Genomic DNA, 19,519 nt, shown 5'->3' on the forward strand with positions numbered 1-19,519 from the left:
ATGTAAGTAAAACCTGGCCTTCAAGATCTGAACAGAGGTGAAGAGTATTCACAGCAAAGTTAGGGACAATTGTTCAACACCTGCTGGATACAAGAGCAGATCTCTCAAAAGTGAGTGTATTTATGTATCAGGGTTGTTTTGTTTTCTCTTAAGTTTTTCTCCAAGCTTAGCTGGAGGTTAGATCAACCTGCCAGCAAAGCAGAGAGAAATTACTTCAACTGTTCAAGAGATTTGTTACAGCTTGTACCTGGGCAATGCAATAGATGCAAATTAATTTTCCTAGAGCCCTTAAAAACAGTTTGTATAGTCCAAATGTGTGACTGCCTTGTTACTCAATATTCTGTAATGAAATCTCTGAGGCCACACAACATGGCTTGCACTCTGGCTCTCTCTTTGCTGTAGTGACTGCAGTTCACAAAGCTGCCTCTCAAATTACTGGAGCTTGGCTGTGTCTCGCTGTTTGCTGCGAATCCTCGTCCTGGGCTGCTCTGTAACCTGCCCAGAATGCCCTTCCGCAGTGAATACGCTGCTGTCCAAAATATGCTGTAATCAATGCACTGCATGAGAGAAACTATTTATTATAGTATTGCTCATGAATAAAGCAAGAGGATTTTCTGTTCTTCCTTTTGAAGTTCAGTCACTGTAAAATCTTGAAGGTTTTTGCCCTGAAACTCATTATTACAGATTTGTTTCCTTTCCTGCACGCTGCCATATTCCTTTGAGGATCATGAGACTCTGGACTTCCACAAACCCTGTAACTTTTTCACCTGCACAAGAAAGTTGTAATCAGTAAAAGGAGTGATGACCTTCAGCCCAGGTGCCCGGTCAAGGAAGCTCTCAGTTATGTTTTAGTGTGTGAGGGAGGTAAATTTTGGACTTTTGGTTACTTCCCTATTTAAGCATAATCAGATGTAGACTATTCAGGGAACTGAAATTAAGAGATTGCCACCAAGCCACAGTTTAATAGTCTCCCAATCATATCTTTATTACAACACTATTAATAAGATGCTGATTAAATGCGAGTTTTACTAGCAACAATGCTGCCTTATTAACAGCTGCTCATATTTTGCATGCTAACATGATAGTTTCCAACATCTAGCAGTCGAAGTCTATGCTCAATTTATCATGACCTATTTTTATCTGTGGCTGACAGTGACCGTGAGCCAGCAGAGTGTTTTCAGAGCTCCTGCTGGTTGTCCAACTCTGGCAAAAAGAGTTTGACACCTATGCATCTTGTATATTGTCTCTGCTTCTGTACCACTAGGGAAGCAACAAACCCTAATAAGGATTTTTCAGGGCAAGTAGATTTTTTTCTTCCTTTTTGCGGTTGTTTTGATAGCTTTAAAGCAAAAAATAGCTCTGTGATTAACCTCAGCACACATTTTAGTGTCCAGTATGGTCACTAAACTGTCTGTTTAACTGCCCAGTGTATAATGAAGCCCATTTGCCTGATAGCAAGACTTCAAGAGAATCCTGGGCCTTTGCTTCCAGGCAGTTTTGGACAGGCTGCTGCAAAGTGATGATTCCATTCCAATTTAATTTGAGGTTCAAAGTCCTGTGTTAAGCACAAGCTAAAACATGGTAATTTAAGAGTGAGGCTGGAATAATGTGCTCTAAAGCCTCATCTGTGTTCTGCCATGCTTTTAAAGTCTCGTCTGTCATGCTTTTAATGTCTTATCAACGTACTTGGCTTAGGCATAGTCCTACAGATGAGGGTCCCTCTCTGCTTCTGTCACTCTCATGAGCCTGGTCTGAAGAGCTAGTATAGCCAACCTGAGACTAGGGCACAGAGCTCTCTCCCTGCTCCATTGCACAATGATCCAGGACTTGCAGTTTAATTAATCTACCTAGTACTTAGAGGGCTAGTCTTAGCATCTGGGTATGGATTATGTCACTCTAACTTGAACCACAATTTTTCCCAAGCCTGGAGCTGGAGTTCTTTCATAATAACTGTGGGAGAAGGGTATGAAGCAGGTATTCCTGGCTCCATTACGTCCAGGGGCCTCAGTAGCAGCCAGGATGATGATGTGCCCCAACCATTATATTGGCAAAACAGTCATGCTTGTGTGTGTAGTGACTCCTAATCTTGTGTCTAATACCAGTGCTGCCAGAACAGTAATGATGTTTACTTGGTGGACTAAAACTTGTTGGAAACCTAAAGTGATTTCTCTGTACTGCTGTGTGGTGGTTTAACCCCAGCCAGCAGCTAAGCACCACGCAGCGGCAGGATCACTCCTTCCCCCTCCCAGGGAGATGGGGAGGTTAGTCAGAAAAAAAATGCTGACATCAAGGACCACAGCAAAACTGCTACTGTTCTCAAAAACTCAAGAGCTGCAGCTCAGGCTTAAATCAGCTTAAGGATTTCTTCACTCAACTAGTTAAGAACACTCTCATTTTAAAACTCCCTCATTAGGCAGGTGCAATTCTGTAAGTCTGATCTATGCCAACAGGTTTTTGTTTGAATTGTAATTCTTGCCTAGTTCCTAGCATTGCTTGGGAAATAAAAGTTGAAATAAATACTCTATCGGAGCTAAAATGTTTTTACCTGCTTCTCTATTAAAGACTGCGATCTTCAAATCGATCCCAAACTCAAGGAAAAATACCACCCAAGGGGAAATTGAAGTGCATCATGGGGTCCACAAGGCCCATGATTTCACTGACCTAAAGAGGTTGCTGTGTTGGTTTCCTTTGGCCTTGATGAGCTGGGCTTTCACAAACAAATGCAATTTTGTGTGCTCTATCTCTTTCACCATCAAGCTCTAAATCCAAATATATTACCACATCCTCTATAAATAACAGCAAAAAAAGAGAGTAAATTTATAAGCTGATTAGAATATATTTTTGCCATTATGCTTGTCTTGGGTAGTTATAATGAGGGTGGCTGTCAGGGGTTTTTTTATTATTATTTCTTTTAATAAGCAGTCTTGTCTCAGTATTTTGTAAACAGGAAACTGCAAATACAACTGAAAAAAGATCTGATCAATAGCAAGGATAGGTGGTAACATAAATGCTTCTCACTTTCTACATAATATGGAATACTGAGATGGGAGGAGGGATTTTGGTGAACTACTACATTTTAGTAACAAGGCTTTTGCTAGATTGCTCTCCTCTGGTACTGGGCAATGGTGGATTTTGTTGGCTGATGGCATGTGACAAACATTTGTTCCTCGTCCTTTTTCCAGAGCAGCACCAGTTGGCTGGGATTAGGAATACCTTATACAGCCAAAGCTGCTCTTACCACGGTTACTTCATAACTTTGTCTTGGGAAGCAGTTAGCCCCACAGAGGTAGAGGAGTGTAAAAAGGATAAAGCAGAGAGGGACTAAGTGTTTAGCATTATTAGTCAACTAAATACAGACAGAAGTCAGAGATCTACCCTCCAAGTCAAGGACTCTCCCAGTTCTGTGCAGGCCCATTTTTTATATCCCTGTTTGCTGAAAGTCTTCTCTTTCTCTGATAAGTGAAACCTGAAGTTAAATTGAGTACTTGCAAAAGCATGCTCTGGTTCCCACTTCCCACCCCACCTTCCAGCATTTCTGAACCCGGCATGCTTGTCTACCGCCCCATTAACAAAGACAGAATTACATCAGTGTTTGCCTACTGAAAAAGCCCCATAAGTCGTCTTATCAGTTGTTCTACACTCCATGATTACTTTCTGGAAATAAAAAGCAGCCAGCTCTGTGCAATGTGTATGCCTGGGGAACTTCCACACAATCCAATTTTCCTTATAAATCTTCCTGACAGTATATGGATATCACCTCACTTCACTCACACAGCTCTGTTTGTCCACACACAGGTCTTCTTGTTTCTTCAATGTGTGCATAAATCAGTATTTTAGAATGCAAAAAAAAAAAAAATTATGGTGAATGCAAGAGTTTTTTTCTTGATGCGTTGCCTGCACAGACACTCAATAGGAGGCACTTGCTCTTTGGGATTCCTTCCCTCTGAGGAAGTATTTTTGTGCAATAAAGGAAAAATTGTATTGCTTAGTTCACAGGAGCTTAACATGGTCAAAATATTCTTTGCATATAAAAGCCTTTTGAAGGCTTTCTTGGAATTGACTCAGTCATTCTTGTGTGTATCTAACAAATAGGAACTGCCTTTAAAAGGTTCACTCAGTCTGTTTTAAGGTTTACAGAGCAATCACACCCTTTTACAGCTCTTTCCCCACGCTTTTTTCCCTATCTTTGTCTTTTTCTTCTTTGTCTTTTTTTCCTTCTGACCATGCCGTAGAATAACTTTTTACAATGGTGATCACAGCTCAGCATGATGGCGCCCTATATTTGAGTAGGATTTTTCTAAGCATTAAAATAGGGCAAATGACAATTGGACTGCCTGTGTGAGACTGGCTAAGGAATTGTGTTATGTGGAAATTATGACTAAAGCACTTGAGTGGACTATATTCAGTTACCTTAGGGTGTGTCCTCTCTTTCTGTCATTACAATAAAAATCAAAAGTAGTCTTGGAAGCCTTAACGTTCTGAACTTTAGGACTGAAGAACGAAAAAAAAAAAACCTGTAAAGATTAGCCTCCAGGAGATTGTTCAAAGATTGAAAAACAGACAGAGTTATTTACACTGTAAATATTAGATTATTAGCTGTAATATATTCATTGATTTTACAGTCTAATGTGACTATGTCTAGTGCACTAATAAATGTGTTTGAGTAGAGTCAATATCCAACGATGAAAGTGTGTTTCCCATGGCACAGCTTTGCTGGGGGACAGTGTAATTACCCTAACTCTCAACTCAGAAAGTCATGCAGCCAGGTGGTTGCCCTTGGTCTATCCCGTTTTACCCGCCTTTACACTTCACTTAAAGAATATGTGAACTTGTTAATTGCACTTGTAAAATAGGTTTTGAGAATATTTTTAGACATAAATGATAATAAAATAGTGAAAAACTATATATGTATAATTAACAGAATGGATACAGTGTCACCAAACATCACACTGTGCTTGTGTGACTATGTCTCGTCAGTACGTTTAGTCTAATCTTTCTAACTGCGTTTTGCAAAACAATGTAGTAATTGCATCATCTAGCCACTAGACATAAATAAATTTACCATGCATTGTGGAAATGAAATGACCTTTAAAATCTGTTAACCAGGCCTAGAGTAAGTTTTCAGAAGCACTGCAGAGGAAAACCTTGCTCTTTAGTAAATAAAATGTTGTTACTCTAAATTCAACATACAATCCGGGACATGGGAAAATTTGAGGGTTTTGATAATTCTGTCTCAGTGTGGAACATGCAATGCTTGTTTATGGTTCAGATGTTATCCTCTTGATAAGAGAATTAAAGTGCTTTTTGTACTGCTGCCAAGATACAATTTAAGAAAAACAGCTAATTCATCATTTCAGGTTGTAGTTTCTCCTTCCTGTACTTCATCCATTCAGACATGTAACAGATTTGTGGAAATTGTCAAAAAGTCCTTCTCACGTAGCTTCATGCATCTTTTGGAATTATCTTTAAGGGATCATAAGCTCTAAAAGAAGTTTAGCATTTCAGCTATCCCATTTTAGCTGTTCAGCTGGCTGTGACACAAATGACTCTTCAGAACACAGCTGATAAATTTATTTATTCAGACTTTTCCAAAACAGATACTGCTGCAGAGTATAGGATAAAATTTATTCTCTAAGAGAAAATCAGCACAAGGTCACACAAATCTCTTGTAAGCCTGAACATCTGGCCAAATGCCATAAAATTGGAGTATATCTGAATGGTTTTTGACAATTATGTGTGTGACAATCCACATTTGTACCATGTAAATAATTAAAACCTTTGGCCCAAGTTAGGAACAGCAAGACCTAATTCTGTATAAACCCTTAGTAAATATTCATCCAGGCCATCGCCTATACTTTGAAGAAAGAAACCTGAAAGGAGCAAATAATGGATGTTGTTTACCTGAAAATAATAATAATAACGAATTTAAACAAGCGCACAGAAAATGGCTTATCTCACTGGGAAACTGGACAGGGGAGTTGTCATCAAAACATTGCTTGCTCTCCTGTGTGTGCTTCCTATTTGTACTCTGATTTTTGCAAACAGTCGTAATATTTTGTGCCTTGTGCAAATAACTGCTATTTTTAATGAAAAACAAATTGTAAGAAAATATTTAAACAATACAAAAGGTGTGAGTTGAAAAGTCTGACGTGTATGCACATGCACGAATACAAATATAATGCATTAGAAAAAAAATAGCCAACCAGGCAGTGCTACCATGGTGACCTTTCAGTTTGTAGAAATTCAAGCCCTATGGTTTATTCTGTGCTTTAGTGCTTTTGGAACCACCTTCTCTAAAAATTGTAACCTTTGTTAGCAGAGGAAAACAGGTCAAGAATGAGGACACCTTTTCTGCCAGGTCCCATGGCAAACGTGTACATACTGACACACCCCATTGACTGAAGCTGATGATCTCCCCCTCCGCCTTTTTCGGGCACTTTTTTTTCCTTCTCTTGTATAACTAACACCGATGTTCATGATTCAAAGTCATGAGCATGTGTGAAGTAGACGTTTTATTTTGTTAGGTTTTCCTTTATAGGAAGGAGTTGATTTTCCTTTAATGGTCATGTTTAATATTCATCATATATATTTCATAAAAGGACAAAGAGAAATCCCTGGCTCTTGACACACCGACTACAATTTTGTGTATGTGTAGGCAAACATCAGGTGATTTTCATAGCTAACAAGAGCCAGCTGTTTGTTCTCTTCTTGATTCTTCTTCTGAAGCAACCCTTAAAGTTTCAACATGCACTTTAATATAAAAACTTCCGATTTTTTTAAAAATGTTTACCAACTTATTGCAAATCAGTTGCAACTGCATCATGAGGCTGAAGTCACAGGAAAAAATAGTTTTCATGAACTGTTTGAGTACAGCCTACAGCCTGAGATGTTGCCATGATTTTCTTGGAAATGCAATTCTTTGTTGGATAACGTAAGACAGAAAATTGTGTGGGTTTTGTTTCAGAAAGGTTACGGTGTATTTCCATGTACTTGTGATGTGTAGTCTTGCTTTGAGATGTTGTAGATGTTGCAGGACAGATTTTGCCCAGGGAACAGGTGGCTACAAATGTTTGGGAGAAGGGAGCTTACATTTTTTTTTCCCAGTTAAAAACCATTTTTTGCTAACTTGTCAATGGCATAACGTGAGTGGAAACTTACCGTCAAGCACACAGAGGTTGTCCAAAGACATCCAAACTCAGTTTTAATCATGGGAATCGACTGTCAGGGACTTCTACAGAGAACACTGCAGCCTGGGGTTCATCAGCATTATTCATCATGTTGCCCTAGTTTTGATAGATTTCCCCAAACAATTTCTTCAGAGTATGTTCACTCTGCGGACTCTAGTGTAGGTGTGACTCACCTTAAATGAGCTCCTCCGAGTCTAACACGAGCCCTTGGAGACCCGTTCCCCAGCTGCTTGGTCAGGCATGTTAACGTGTTCAGCACTCAGTGTAGCTGTGGCTGATGAGCTTCCATCACCTGAGCTGAACTGTCCAGGCACTGCTCAGCTCCCAGCACAGCCCCTCGGACAGCTCTTTTGGGTGTAGGTGTGGGTCCAGTGTGTTTGGTGTTTTAATGAGAGGGGGACCACAGTTTTCAGGCAAATCATGAGGACAAGCACAGGAGTTCAAAGTGACCTTTTGTTTTTGGTACAGTACGTTTTATTGCAAGGCTTGATTCTACATAGTGTCGATAACAAGTTATTTCACTGCAGATCAAGATGGATTTTGATACTGGATCTTTGCCAAAGTATCAAATTTATTCCTTCACATATCCTGACCATCTGAGCAAGTGCTCTGTGGAGTGGCTCGGTGAGGCTCCCTTTACTGGCCCTAGAGAGATGCTGGTTCATCAGATCTGTTTCAGACATCCACTATGGCCTGAGTACAAGCCCAGAGGGGCTAACATAGCTGCTTCTGCAGACCTCTGCTTTTGATCCAGTGAATGTTTAAAAAAAAAGTAGATCTAGCACTTGAGGCTATGGTGTAGTGGTTAGGTATGCTGGGATGAAGGTTGGACTAGATGATCTTCAGAGGTCCCTTCCAACCCCTAACATTCTGTAATTCTGTGAATCCCACCCGCAGTGTGTGCTACTGAGCCGGCTGGTCTGCAGCAAGGTCCTCTGCACAGCAGAGAGCGCAGTCCGTGTCTGCTCTTGGCTCAGCACCAGCAGCACCTCGCAGAGCCCCTAACTATGGCAGTGAAGGAGGAGTGAGGTGCTCCTCTTCCTCCTGAGCAGGTAAGCATATACTCTGCCGAAGTGGACCTGTCAACCCTCTGGTCAGGTGGGGATATCTGAAGGAGCAGATCTGATTCTTGAGCAAACAGCCAGTAAGAAAATCTGATTTTCGTTTTTTAGTCACAGTGTGTATCTTGAAGGAGAGGCTGGTTTCTGCTGGTGAGCAACTGGTTGTACCAGCCATACCAGGGTGTTAAAGGTTGTTTTGAAAAGGTGTCAGCAGAGGTGTGTGCTCCAAGCGGCGCTCAGATACGGATGTTTGCTAAGGGATAACTGTCTCTCTTGTGTGCGACCATTGATTGGAGGGCACAGCTGCATAAAGAACCCCGGAGTAAGACCAGTCTCCGTCTTCTGAGAGAGCCCTGAGCCTGCTCCTGTTGAGAAGAAAGCCAGACTCCAGCAGCAACATGTCTCAGCTGGAAACTGCGATGGGAATGACCATTGCTGTCTTTGACAAGTACGCAAAGGCTGACGGCAACAGGCAAACCCTCAGCAAAGCAGAACTAAAGACCCTCATGGAAAAAGAGCTCCCAAACTTCCTCTCGGTAAGAGAACAGCACAGCATTGTTTCGTGTAGCAGGTGCAAGGGCTGCCTGCAGGCACAACTTTTAGTACATTACAGGGGAAATAGCATCTGGAAATGTGCAATGGCCTGTAGAAAGAAAAAAAACCCACCTCTTTGCACATACTGTGTAAAACTGGTGCTAATATTCAGGGCCACTCCCTGAATTTATCACTGGAGTTAGGACAGTAGCTTTGAAATAGGTTGGGTTTCATCTTCAGAATCCACCTCCTACTTCTGTTTGTCCCTGGATTTACCAGCTCACATCATGTCACAACTGCTCTGAAGGTAGTTATGTTGTCGGCAATTTAAGAGCTTCATTGCGTATGGGGATCCTCTAGATATTTATACACTTCCTGTGTCTGCGCATTTATACTACATACTCAGTAGGCTCATTGAAATGACGCATAAACAATAACAACAGATGAACTCAGAACAAACTGTTTTGCAAGAAAGACCCAAAGAAGTATTTTACAATATAGATTTATATGTAATCATCAGGTGCATTTAAGTAGGTTTTATCATAGAATCATAGAATTATATTTATATATATAATTTCTCTTAGTAGGCATTTGAAATGCTTAATACATTACAGTGAAAGCTTTAGCTGCCTCGCGGACAAAATGCTTTTCATTTTCAATTGTTTCTTTTATTTGCTTCCCTTCACTAAAAATCCAGAAAGCACTTTAAAATGTCTTGTTCTTTTGACACAGGAATAACATTACTCTAGCTGTACAGTTATTATTCCTAATTGTGACAGCCTAGACCCAAAGATTTCTAATGTGGCTACCACTTTTCATACCCAGCTTGTATTTCAGGGCACTGCAGCCGGAATGCTGGATATGGTTTAGTACCTTTCCATGCAAGCTATACAAAACCACTATATGAAATCCATGTCTGCTGGATTTATGACTCACAAATGAAACACGTATTCAGAATAAGGACCTGGAGGGCTCTGGGGGAGTGGATGAAAACGTCTCTGAAAAAGCTTTGTAAAGCAGATCAGTGGGTATAACACAAAAGCGCCACAGGCAGCGTCCTATTCCTGATCACGGACCTGGATGTTACCTATCGCACTTTCACATAAAGAAAAACAAAACTAACAAAAAACCCACAACTCTAAGGGGGCATGGAAATCCCCCAGAAACTTGGCATTTGGTCTAAAGAAAGCTGGGGACCCACTGCCCTAGACAGCTACCAAATGGGGTGATGCTCAAAGGGCGTTCCTGACTACATCTACTTGTGAGGCACCACCTCTTCCAGTTCCCCATGGCTGCTCTTATTGGCTCTACTTATTTCCAGGGACTGATGGAACAAATGGAATTTTCCAGGAATATAATTGGTTGAATATCCTCTTACGTTCTAGTCTCCATCTCCCTTTCCCCTTTTACTTTCTCCAGAAAAAATAAAAAGGGCACAAAATAACATTTTGTGTCAGTACTTAAAATAAATTTAAACCTTCAATGTCCTATCTTGCAGATTAAACACTGCAAAAAAAAACAAACTGAGAAGGTAAGTCTGACTCTAGGGGGAAAAAAAAAGTTTTACCTGCATTTTCCTGACAATTATATCTGTATTTTTTTTATTTGCAACAGTGTTCTGGGAAACAGAGTCTTTAAATACTGATGTGTATTTCTGGCCTTAAAATTGGTTATAGCTGACACAGCTCACTGTTATCTGGAAAGGTCTTGAACCAATTAGAGGCAAAAATAAATCCATATCACAGGACTGAAGGACTGGACTCAGTTATAAGGAGTTTCCAAAAACCGTGTGCATTTCAGAAATAATTCAGAAGCTAAAACCAGTTCATATATTTCACTAAATAATTTTAAATATTCACTCATAAAATTAAAACTGATTGTAATTTGCAAAGTGAAAAGGAATAAAACCTTCCAGACACGTTCGTCAGTCAAATCTAGGGAACTGGTTCAATTTTTAGTGATTCTAAATGTGCACATATTTTAAGTGAAACTTGAAATTACAGAATAAGAAATTTAGTTAATTAGACCATGATCAAGAATTTTCTTTAGCTTTCAATTAAGGTAGTAATCATTTTAAATTCCTGGAAATTTTCTAAAAGTTTATATCATGTTTATTATTATAATATCAGATTTATTATTTGTCTTCAACAAAAGTCACACCGTTGTTTCCTGTATTAGATAAGTCTCTGCTGCCTCCCCCTGTTTATTTTTAAAACTGCGGTTTGTTAAATCACGAGATCGTGCGGGTACTCAAGCCAAAAACTCCGTCTGTAAGCTACTTTAGAAAAAAAATAAAAACAAAACAAAAACAAAAACTAAACAAATCTCTTTTTTAATACTTTGGCAGCACTATTTTTTTAAAAAAATCTCTTTTTACTTGCATAGTGTCTTGCTTAACATGAGCCTCAAGACACACTGCTTCAGTCACTCAGATTTATGACAACTTAGAAAAAAAAATGTTTTTTTTCTAATATTTTTCTCTGCTGTAACTCAAGCTGAGCACCACATTTGCTTCAGGAGGTGCCCCCCAGCTGCCAGCTCCTGCACTGAAGCTGGAGGCAGCGCTCAAAGCACTTTTGAGGCTGTTTGTATCTTTGCTAGGCTGGTGGTATTTAATGAAGCTTAAATTTGACATTTGCCCCAGGAAGGCATCGTTTTTCAAGACTGCAAACTGCCCGAGCTCCACACGAGTCTTTCCAAGGGAGCGGGTGGGGGATGCGCAGCGTTTAATTCTGCTGGGTAACGTCCTCAGGGCTTTGTACTACACAGCTTGGATCATCTTAAACGTAGAAAACATTGCCTCTCCATGCCAGTGCACGACCGCAGCTCTCAGGTGTAGTGACCCCACAAGCACGTGCTTTCGGGCTGGATGCGATATGCTTTTTTTTCTTTCGGGTGGGATGATGTGGGTCTGCACCCATGCCATGAGGCTCAGTCCTGCCGTCACCCAGAGCCCCCAGGCTGGGCCTGAGGCCAGCGGCAGCACCAGCTCCCGCAGTTAGGCTGTGTTTTTCAGGTGGATGGAGGTGGAGGAGATGTACGGCTCCCACCAAGACGAGTCAGTGGACTTATAGCAGTCCCACAGAGTCCCATGTCTTGTGATGGGTGCTGAGCAGCTATCTTGGCCAAACACGGTGCAAAGGAACTCCTACCTTTATACTCTGAGGTATAACGCACAAAGCAAGAAAATGGGGGGGAGGGGGAAAGGTGTTACTAGCAGAAAACACGATAACCTGGTATTCTGGGCAGGCCTATGGCAAGGCTGTAGGCTGGAGTCATTACATTTCCATCACACCCCCATTGTGGACCCGTTAGCTCAGTCAGTTGAGCAAGGCGCTGACAACGCCAACACCAAGGTCATGGGTTCGATTCCCGTTTGGTGTTGCCTGATCTAGTCAACTAGGTGGCATCCCTGGTGACAGGGAGGCTGGATTAAAATTATCTCTAATTCTAATTTCAGCCTAGGTCATTCTATGATCATGCCCCAGTCTCCCAGGCAACATAACCACATTTTCCCATGGAAAGGTAAAATGTGCCCAAGCTGGTACTGGCCTCGTGCTCCCCAGTTGCCCCCCCGCCAACGTTGGTGAGGGCCCAGAGCCCAATCAGGACCCTTGTTCAGGGTGCAGGCCATGGTGCTGCTCCATTAGGGTTTGTGCCACCTCATACTTCAAGCTACTCTTTTTCTTTTGCAGTCAGGGAAGGACAAGGATGCTATTGATAAACTCTTCAAGAACCTGGATGAAAATGGTGATTCCCAAGTGGACTTCAAAGAATTTGTCATCTTTGTGGCAACTCTGACTTGCCTCTGTCATCAATATTTTGAGCATAAAGCAGCCAAATAACCATCGAACTGCTCACAGAAGCCATCTTTGCCTGTGCTCCATATAGTAGTAGTACGGATCCCTTTTTCCATGTACCACCATGCAATTTATAAGCGTGCTGGGCTGTAAAAATAAATCTTATTGTACTTACTTCCCTGACTTGAATGTTAATTTCTGCTCCTTTGTGGAAAAGCCTGGGTTTAACAGCTCCCACTAACTCATATTGAATAGTTTCTCTCTTTCTCTGTTTTTTTAAAATTCTATTCTTAGCCAAAAGGCTCAATATCCACTCTAGTGCAGAGGCTGCACAAGGGTAAGTGCTGCTGGAGCCGTGAATTAGCTGGAGGCTGCTGTTATATAGCTGAATCTCTGGGCTGCAGCGTGCTGAGCTTCAGCTGATAGAGGCTGCAACTTAAATCCATGCGTGTGCCCCCACGGCTGCATGGGGCTGGTCTCACTGGGGCTGCCTCGGAGGCTGTTTGGTACCCTCACCTGTGCAGTCACTACAGGGCTAAGAAGTAGGCTCTTTCTTGGTTAAAAACAAACAAAAAAAAACCAGACCCAAACTTTTTTGCAGCATTGAGGATTCTCTGCAGTTTTATGTGCTGATAAACCATCTCACCCAGTTCATACGGGTTTCTTTCCAATAACATGATAAGGCTTTTGTACCGACAGAATGATATTACTCTACTGTTGGCAATGTAGGTAGGGCTGTACTCCATAACAATTTTATTTTAATTTAATTTAAATTCAGATATCTCCCCCAAATACCATGCCACAATATTTTTGCCCAAAACAAAACTAAAAGCTGCAATTATTGCTTCTTTACCTGAAAAACGTCCGTGTGGAGAACTGGAAGAGTTTACTTTTCGTGTAGCAGGCAAGACATGAGCTGTGACTCTGCACCTGGAGCAAGACTGAACCAATCTGTATTTTGAAGCACTTTCCAGGTGAGCATCCCAATGCAAACTGCCAAAACCATCAGTTTTAGTTCCTTCAGCTTCAGAACAGGTCTGTTTGGTGCTACTGCTGTCCTATGCCAAGAGCCAGCTCATTTCCTGTAACGTGCTGTGCAGGCAGAGGTGCCACATGTCCCCATGCAGCTGCACAGTTGCTCTGCCCAGGGCTTCACCTCCAGCCAGGGGCCCCGGGGGATCACGCAGCACAGAAAATACAGGAACAAGAGGTCTGTAGATGCTGAGTGCTGCGTTAACTGCAAAAACGTTTTCCTCTTCCTGCCAAAGCCTGGTACAAGGAGCTAACTGACAACAGTTGTGTACCTGGAGCTGGAACAAGAATTTAGTTTCACTGTGTTTCCCGAGTCTGAAGTTCAGCCACAGGTTTGACTCATTCATCACCATGTATAAGCAAACACGTGTTTAAGTGTATTCATCTTTTGGGGAACTTGCTGGGAAAAGTTTGGGCTTATTAGATGATTTCATCCATTCAGATACATTCGCCATTACAGGTGTCCTTCCATCTGGCTGCCTTTCGTTTCTCAGTTTGGCTGTACTGACTGAACACCACTTAAAACTTTGTTCCTAATACCGAGGGCGCAGTGTACAACACACTGCGATGGATGTGAATGCCAGCTGCTTTGGGAAAGGCTCTGCTTATCTCTGCCCCAGCACTGCTGGGTCAGATCAAGAAATCAAAATCCAGTGACTAGTCTTCCCTCAGACCTGTCCAATCCCAGTAAGAACTCAGAGTCTCCTATCCCCCTCATGCTATGCATGGCTGGGCTACACACCAGCACCCAACCTGGCGCAGATGCCAGGGGGACCCATGTTTTGGATCCCCCCACCCAAAAAGCATTAGATCCACAGCTGCTATGCGTGGCAGCAGGCAGTGGTGCAGCTGCAAAGTGCATTGCAATGGGTGCTGTTAGCCTGTGGTCACAGGCAAATCAGATGGAGATCATGCTTAATACACGGCCATAAATGAGAGAATGATGCCTTCCTTCATGTCTTCTTCCTGACAACTTGCTGAGAGCAGATTCCCAACTTACCAGGGACATACAAACAAAAACTTAATGATCTGTTATTCCTCGTTCTCCAATAGACTTCATAAATGAGTCTCTGTGTGTGTGCAAGAGATCGCTTGAGAAAAAGCAAGCATGTATCAATGTGTCTGCTTACCTGTGCGAGTATGTCTGTCCCCTGCCGAAAGGGACAGCAGGGGTTTGTCCCCACCCCAGCCCTGCTACAGACCGAGTTCTTGCAGCTGAAGGTTGTGAGCAGAGCTCTGCCTTCTAGCCACCAGCTCCTCGCGGCACACAGTCATGCCAAAAAACACTCAGAGGGTTGCTGAGCTCCTGGATGGCTGGAGATGAATCACATCACACATGTAACACCTGCAGAAGTAACACTACCAACAGTAATGCTTCTCTGCATTGTCCGAGCAAGAAAGCTACTAATTATGAAAACGTGCAAAATTCTTCCCAGTCCGGGGATCCCAAATCAGCCTCTTCTTTTTCAGAGATCATGGCGTATTATTTCAGCTGTTGGAGATATCTTCGCAGCTCTAATCCTGTGTGTCCCTGCCCAATGGCTGCTGCACAGCTCATCACTTGCAGGAGCTGGCAGGTGCCAGTATCACATCCCTCTCTGTTTTGTCAAGGTCATAGAGGAGCAAAATGCTCTCCTTCTTGCAAAGGAAGCTGATTATAAGTCATAGAGGTAAATTTCATATATTGCATATCTAGCTAACTAGTGGTATAAACCATCTTTAGGTGAGGAAATTTGTCACCAATTTATCGGCGCATCCTAATTTTGGGGAAATGTAATTTTCCTTCTCCAAGTCCAGCATTAGCATCTAAAAGGTTTTCTAAGCGCTGCTTCCTGATGTCGATCCTCACTGAAATTACTTTCTTAACCACTGTGTGGCACTAAATGCAGCCTTTTTATTACTCACTGAGTCCCAAACGCCGCGTATCGTTACCGAGACAGAATGCAAAGAATTTGCACGAAGATTTAAAAAAACCCAAACAAACAAACCCAGAAGTGCTCTGAACTTGCTCATGCCAAGTTTATTTCTAAACAAATACTGCATGTCCTATTGAGAGCATTTCACTGACTGCAGTGGAAGCAGAAGGAGCCAAGAGCCAGGCAGAGGCTCCATCTCTTGGGCTTTCGGTCGGGTTTGGCGGTACCCTCCCAGTCTCACTCTTGCGAAAGAGTTTCCCCTGGCTGCAGATAAATCCCTTGTGCAATTTACTGCAGTATCGTTCTTCACCCCACTGAGATCACTTTTAAAATACACCTCTTACAGAGAATGTTGGTGAAAAGGTCCTCTCATGAGCCAAGAGATTCAATTCATTGTTCCATTTTATCTATAGGATATTTTAAAAAGACGTTTTTCAGCAGTGAGAGCTGCGCGATGTACCCCACCTTTCTCTCTTATTGTCTAAACTTCTTGCCTGCGGTGTCCAACACCGACACAATTTCACTCACTCTCTAATGTCATTTTGCCCGTTTTCCTGATATTGTGCAGTTTTATTTCTGTGCTTGTAGGGCACTTGAAGACTTGGTTTACTCTGCTTATCTGCAGTTCTCCTCACAGCAGCTTCATAAAGAAAGCTCCTCAAAGCTGCCTCGCAACCACTGCACCTCGCAAAACGGGTACCACCACCCATGACGCGCTTAAGCACCCTCACATCAGTGCTGGAATAACTGAGTTACCCCTCTTGCCACCAGATCAAGTGTGCTAGGAAATAAGTTTTTTCTCATTTCCCTCATTGTTCCTGTAAACTCTTACACTTGTGCTGAACTCCCCTTAAGCCCCCTGGTCCAATAAGTGCCAGTGGGGCACGTGGAGAGCTCAAGGACCCTCCCCAGAAGCTGCTTCACTAAAAGGAGGGAGCTGTGCACATTGTGAGCTGCAGAAAGAGGGGAATTAAGGGTTTGAGGATAGTTTTTTTCTTTCTCCCTGCAGATCTTTCAAAAGCTGTAACTCGGTAATGAATATTCATTTCAATGTAGTACTGAAAATTCAACTGATGACACCTCAGAGCGAAAATGATCCGGGAATAAAAGAAATTAACATATAGCTCCCACCTTACCATAGAACAAAAGTAACTTTTCAGAATATTTTATTTAACCTAAAAGCATTTGAGCAGAGAGTCTTTAATGTCTTTCAATCCACTAATTTTCTTCCCCAGTATTATTAATTTTCACTATGAACCTAGGGTTTACCCAGAACACACTGTGTATTTCCTTCTTCGGGTAAATTTTGTCATTCAAGGTTCAAGCTGCAGAGATGCTAGACCTAGTTTTATACTTACCATTTAATCTCAGCTCTTAGGCCTAAGTGTATTGTGTAGGGTGAGATAGTTTAAGAAACAGTATACGTAGCTGTAAGAGAAAAGACAAGGCAACACAAAGAGCAGCCCAGCCAACAGGAGCAAACAGTTGTGGGCAGAGCATGTTTGAGTTAGCTACGTTAACAGAAAATAATAGATACATGAAAAGATGTTACCAGCAAATGATGGTATGGGAAGACATCATCTGTGATGAGTTTCGTATTAGGCAAGGCTTAAATGAAGAGGTCGGAAAGTCCGCTAAGCAGCAAACCAGCCAATAGGTATTTTTGCTATGTTATGGAGGAAAAATATAAATTCGTATTAACAGTAGATACCTTCTACAGGTTAGGATTCTCCAGTATCTATAGTTGCCATTTCCAAATTTGGTGGGGTACTGTCAAGGCTCTTCAGTCACTTGTGGTCACTTACGTTGTGGTTCTACATGGGAGAGTTCCTCATTATTTTACCTGCAAGTTCACTGGGGCTCATGGGGAAAAATAATTCACTGAGTCAAGCGGTAAACCCAGTTTGGGGCTGGAAACTGAACATTTCTTTCCCCAAGTCCTCCGAGCATCCCACGCTAGCAATGTGGACCTTCAACACTTAACCTACAGTGCCAAGATATCTTTATAAAAAGCATTTTAACTGCTGGTTTTCTTATAAAAGGTGAGTAGAGAAGGAGATGTTACCTGTCTTATGCAACAGTCTCCCTGTAAAACACTCTAGTAGGATCTAGGAAATTGTGTTTAAACCTTTGCTTGGCTGAAACCCACACGTGCCAGCTGAGTTATAGCAGAAGCCAGGGCAGCAGGAGGCCTGGGGCACCTGCTGCCAACTCGTGTCGCACACTGAGGAGACTGAGAAGGCCTGAAAAAGGGTGCATGAGAATCAGCACATCTCTGTAGCCTGGTGGGTAGAGCGTATCGTTGGGAGTGGAGGTGTCTGGGTCCCAGACACACTATGAAGGCAGATTTTGTAATTTAGTTAACAACTGTTTAATACAAAACACACAGCCGACATAACCGCACACACGTGCTTCGAAAGGCAGGTTCCCAAGCCATCAAAAAGTAGAGCTATGGTTGCTGCTCCGGGCCTCTCTCTTGGATCGCGTTCGCTGCAACACACCGAAAAGGTCTCGGCAGAGGAGGAGAGACAGCCTTTCCTCCTTCTTCCCCTCCTGCCCTGTAAAACGGTGTAAAAGAGCAAATGATGCTCAGCCCAGCACCAGCACTCTGCTGAAAGCCCCACTGGCACATCTGCCCCATCCCTATCCACGCAGCAGTGCTCGGCGAAGCTCTTCAATGTAAAAAAAAAAAAAGCTAACTCCTGCTCTGGAAGAAAGGATCAAGGTATCAGTTTTGCTAAAGAGGGCCCTCAGCTGCAGCCCAGCTGAGGTTCAGGTCTTGCCTCATGTCCTCTGGGACATCACCTGCTGCCTGTGTTCACGCTGCTCCCCACCAGACAGCCTCACGCTTTTGGGTCCCTTTCTGAGGTACCTTGCCCACGTGCTGGGAGGAGAGCCTTGGGGCTTAACACAGGTTTCTGCAGTCTGCTCAGATCCACCCACCTGGAAATTAGTCATTCCAGCAGCTAATTGACTGTGCTTTTGTACAGCTTTTTCAGGCCTTTTTCTTCCCCAGATTCGCTCCTTTCTTTTCTCTTCCTAGTCAATAATTTATAGTTTTTTTCACTCCTGTACCAACCCAAAAACCTCTGGGTCACAGCTCCGTTCTGGAAGCTGCTCACTGTCTGAAGGGACAGAAAACATTTTTTAAGGGCACAGCTTTGCTACTTTCCATCAGGTGATCAATAGGTGTATATACGGTATTATGATGCAGTACTAGGCACCAGAACTTTCTATAAATAGGCTTGATTTTGCCTAGTAAACCTTTCCATTATATCCACATAAATGTACTGATTTTGTAGCTTTCTATTTAGATGCAATTGCCAATAACATTTTCTTTCGGTTTATCATAGGCAGAAGTAAGTCTTTCAAGTATTATATAGCTATTGACTGTTGCATTCAGAAAAAAACAAAAGGTTCCTGAAAAGAAATTATTAAGAAAGCTGAGCAGAGGTGTGCTGAGAGAGCCAGGAACTTCCTGTGCAGGACATAAGGACAAACACAGAGGGACTGAAGCATCCTGCAGGTCACTGCCACAGTTTTAGCCTTGCTACTTAAAAGGTTTTAGATCTGATGAAGGCTTAAAATCCCAGGATTGTGTGTTTGGTTCGGAAGCATTTTAATGTTCAAATATTTATTTTCCCTTAGCACCACAAAATCCTTGTTAGAGTGATTATAGCTCCCTTCTTTCTCCTCATTTCTAAACTCCACTCTCTAATTTAAGTCTGTGACACTTTAACCAAGTAGTTTTGGATTAAGATGTTCTGGAAGCCACAGATACATCACAAAAGTCAATTTTGTCTTTCTGAATTAATTTCCTCACCCGTGCTGACCTCAGCGAGTTCAGTCTCCCCATACCCTCCATGAGATTTCCTATTTGTCAGCGTCAAGTTAATAGGTTTAAAAGGCTGAGCAGTAAAACCCGCAGAACAAGTAAAAAGGTCAAAGATCCTGTGTCCTCTGCTGCTCTTTCGGCAGGTACTGAAATG

General features: G+C 42.3%; 1 protein-coding gene across 1 annotated transcript; it reads left to right on the forward strand.

Annotated features, from left to right (window-relative positions):
* Nucleotides 1-8,646: 8,646 nt before the first annotated feature.
* S100P (S100 calcium binding protein P) lies at nucleotides 8,647-12,627 on the forward strand. The gene is made up of 2 exons (XM_009867434.1): nucleotides 8,647-8,784; nucleotides 12,478-12,627. The coding sequence occupies exons 1-2, from the start codon at nucleotides 8,647-8,649 to the stop codon at nucleotides 12,625-12,627; spliced, it is 288 nt and encodes a 95-aa protein (XP_009865736.1).
* The last annotated feature ends 6,892 nt before the right edge of the window (nucleotides 12,628-19,519 follow it).

Source organism: Apaloderma vittatum, unplaced genomic scaffold (genome assembly GCF_000703405.1).
Source record: "Apaloderma vittatum isolate BGI_N311 unplaced genomic scaffold, ASM70340v1 scaffold8194, whole genome shotgun sequence".
Lineage (NCBI taxonomy): Eukaryota > Metazoa > Chordata > Aves > Trogoniformes > Trogonidae > Apaloderma > Apaloderma vittatum.

Excerpts from the sequence above, each read along its gene's own strand:
- S100P (XM_009867434.1), top strand. The coding sequence starts at position 8,647 with ATGTCTCAGCTGGAAACTGCGATGGGAATGACCATTGCTGTCTTTGAC. Across the intron at positions 8,785-12,477 it reads AGCTCCCAAACTTCCTCTCG|TCAGGGAAGGACAAGGATGC; the intron begins GTAAGAGAACAG and ends TTTCTTTTGCAG.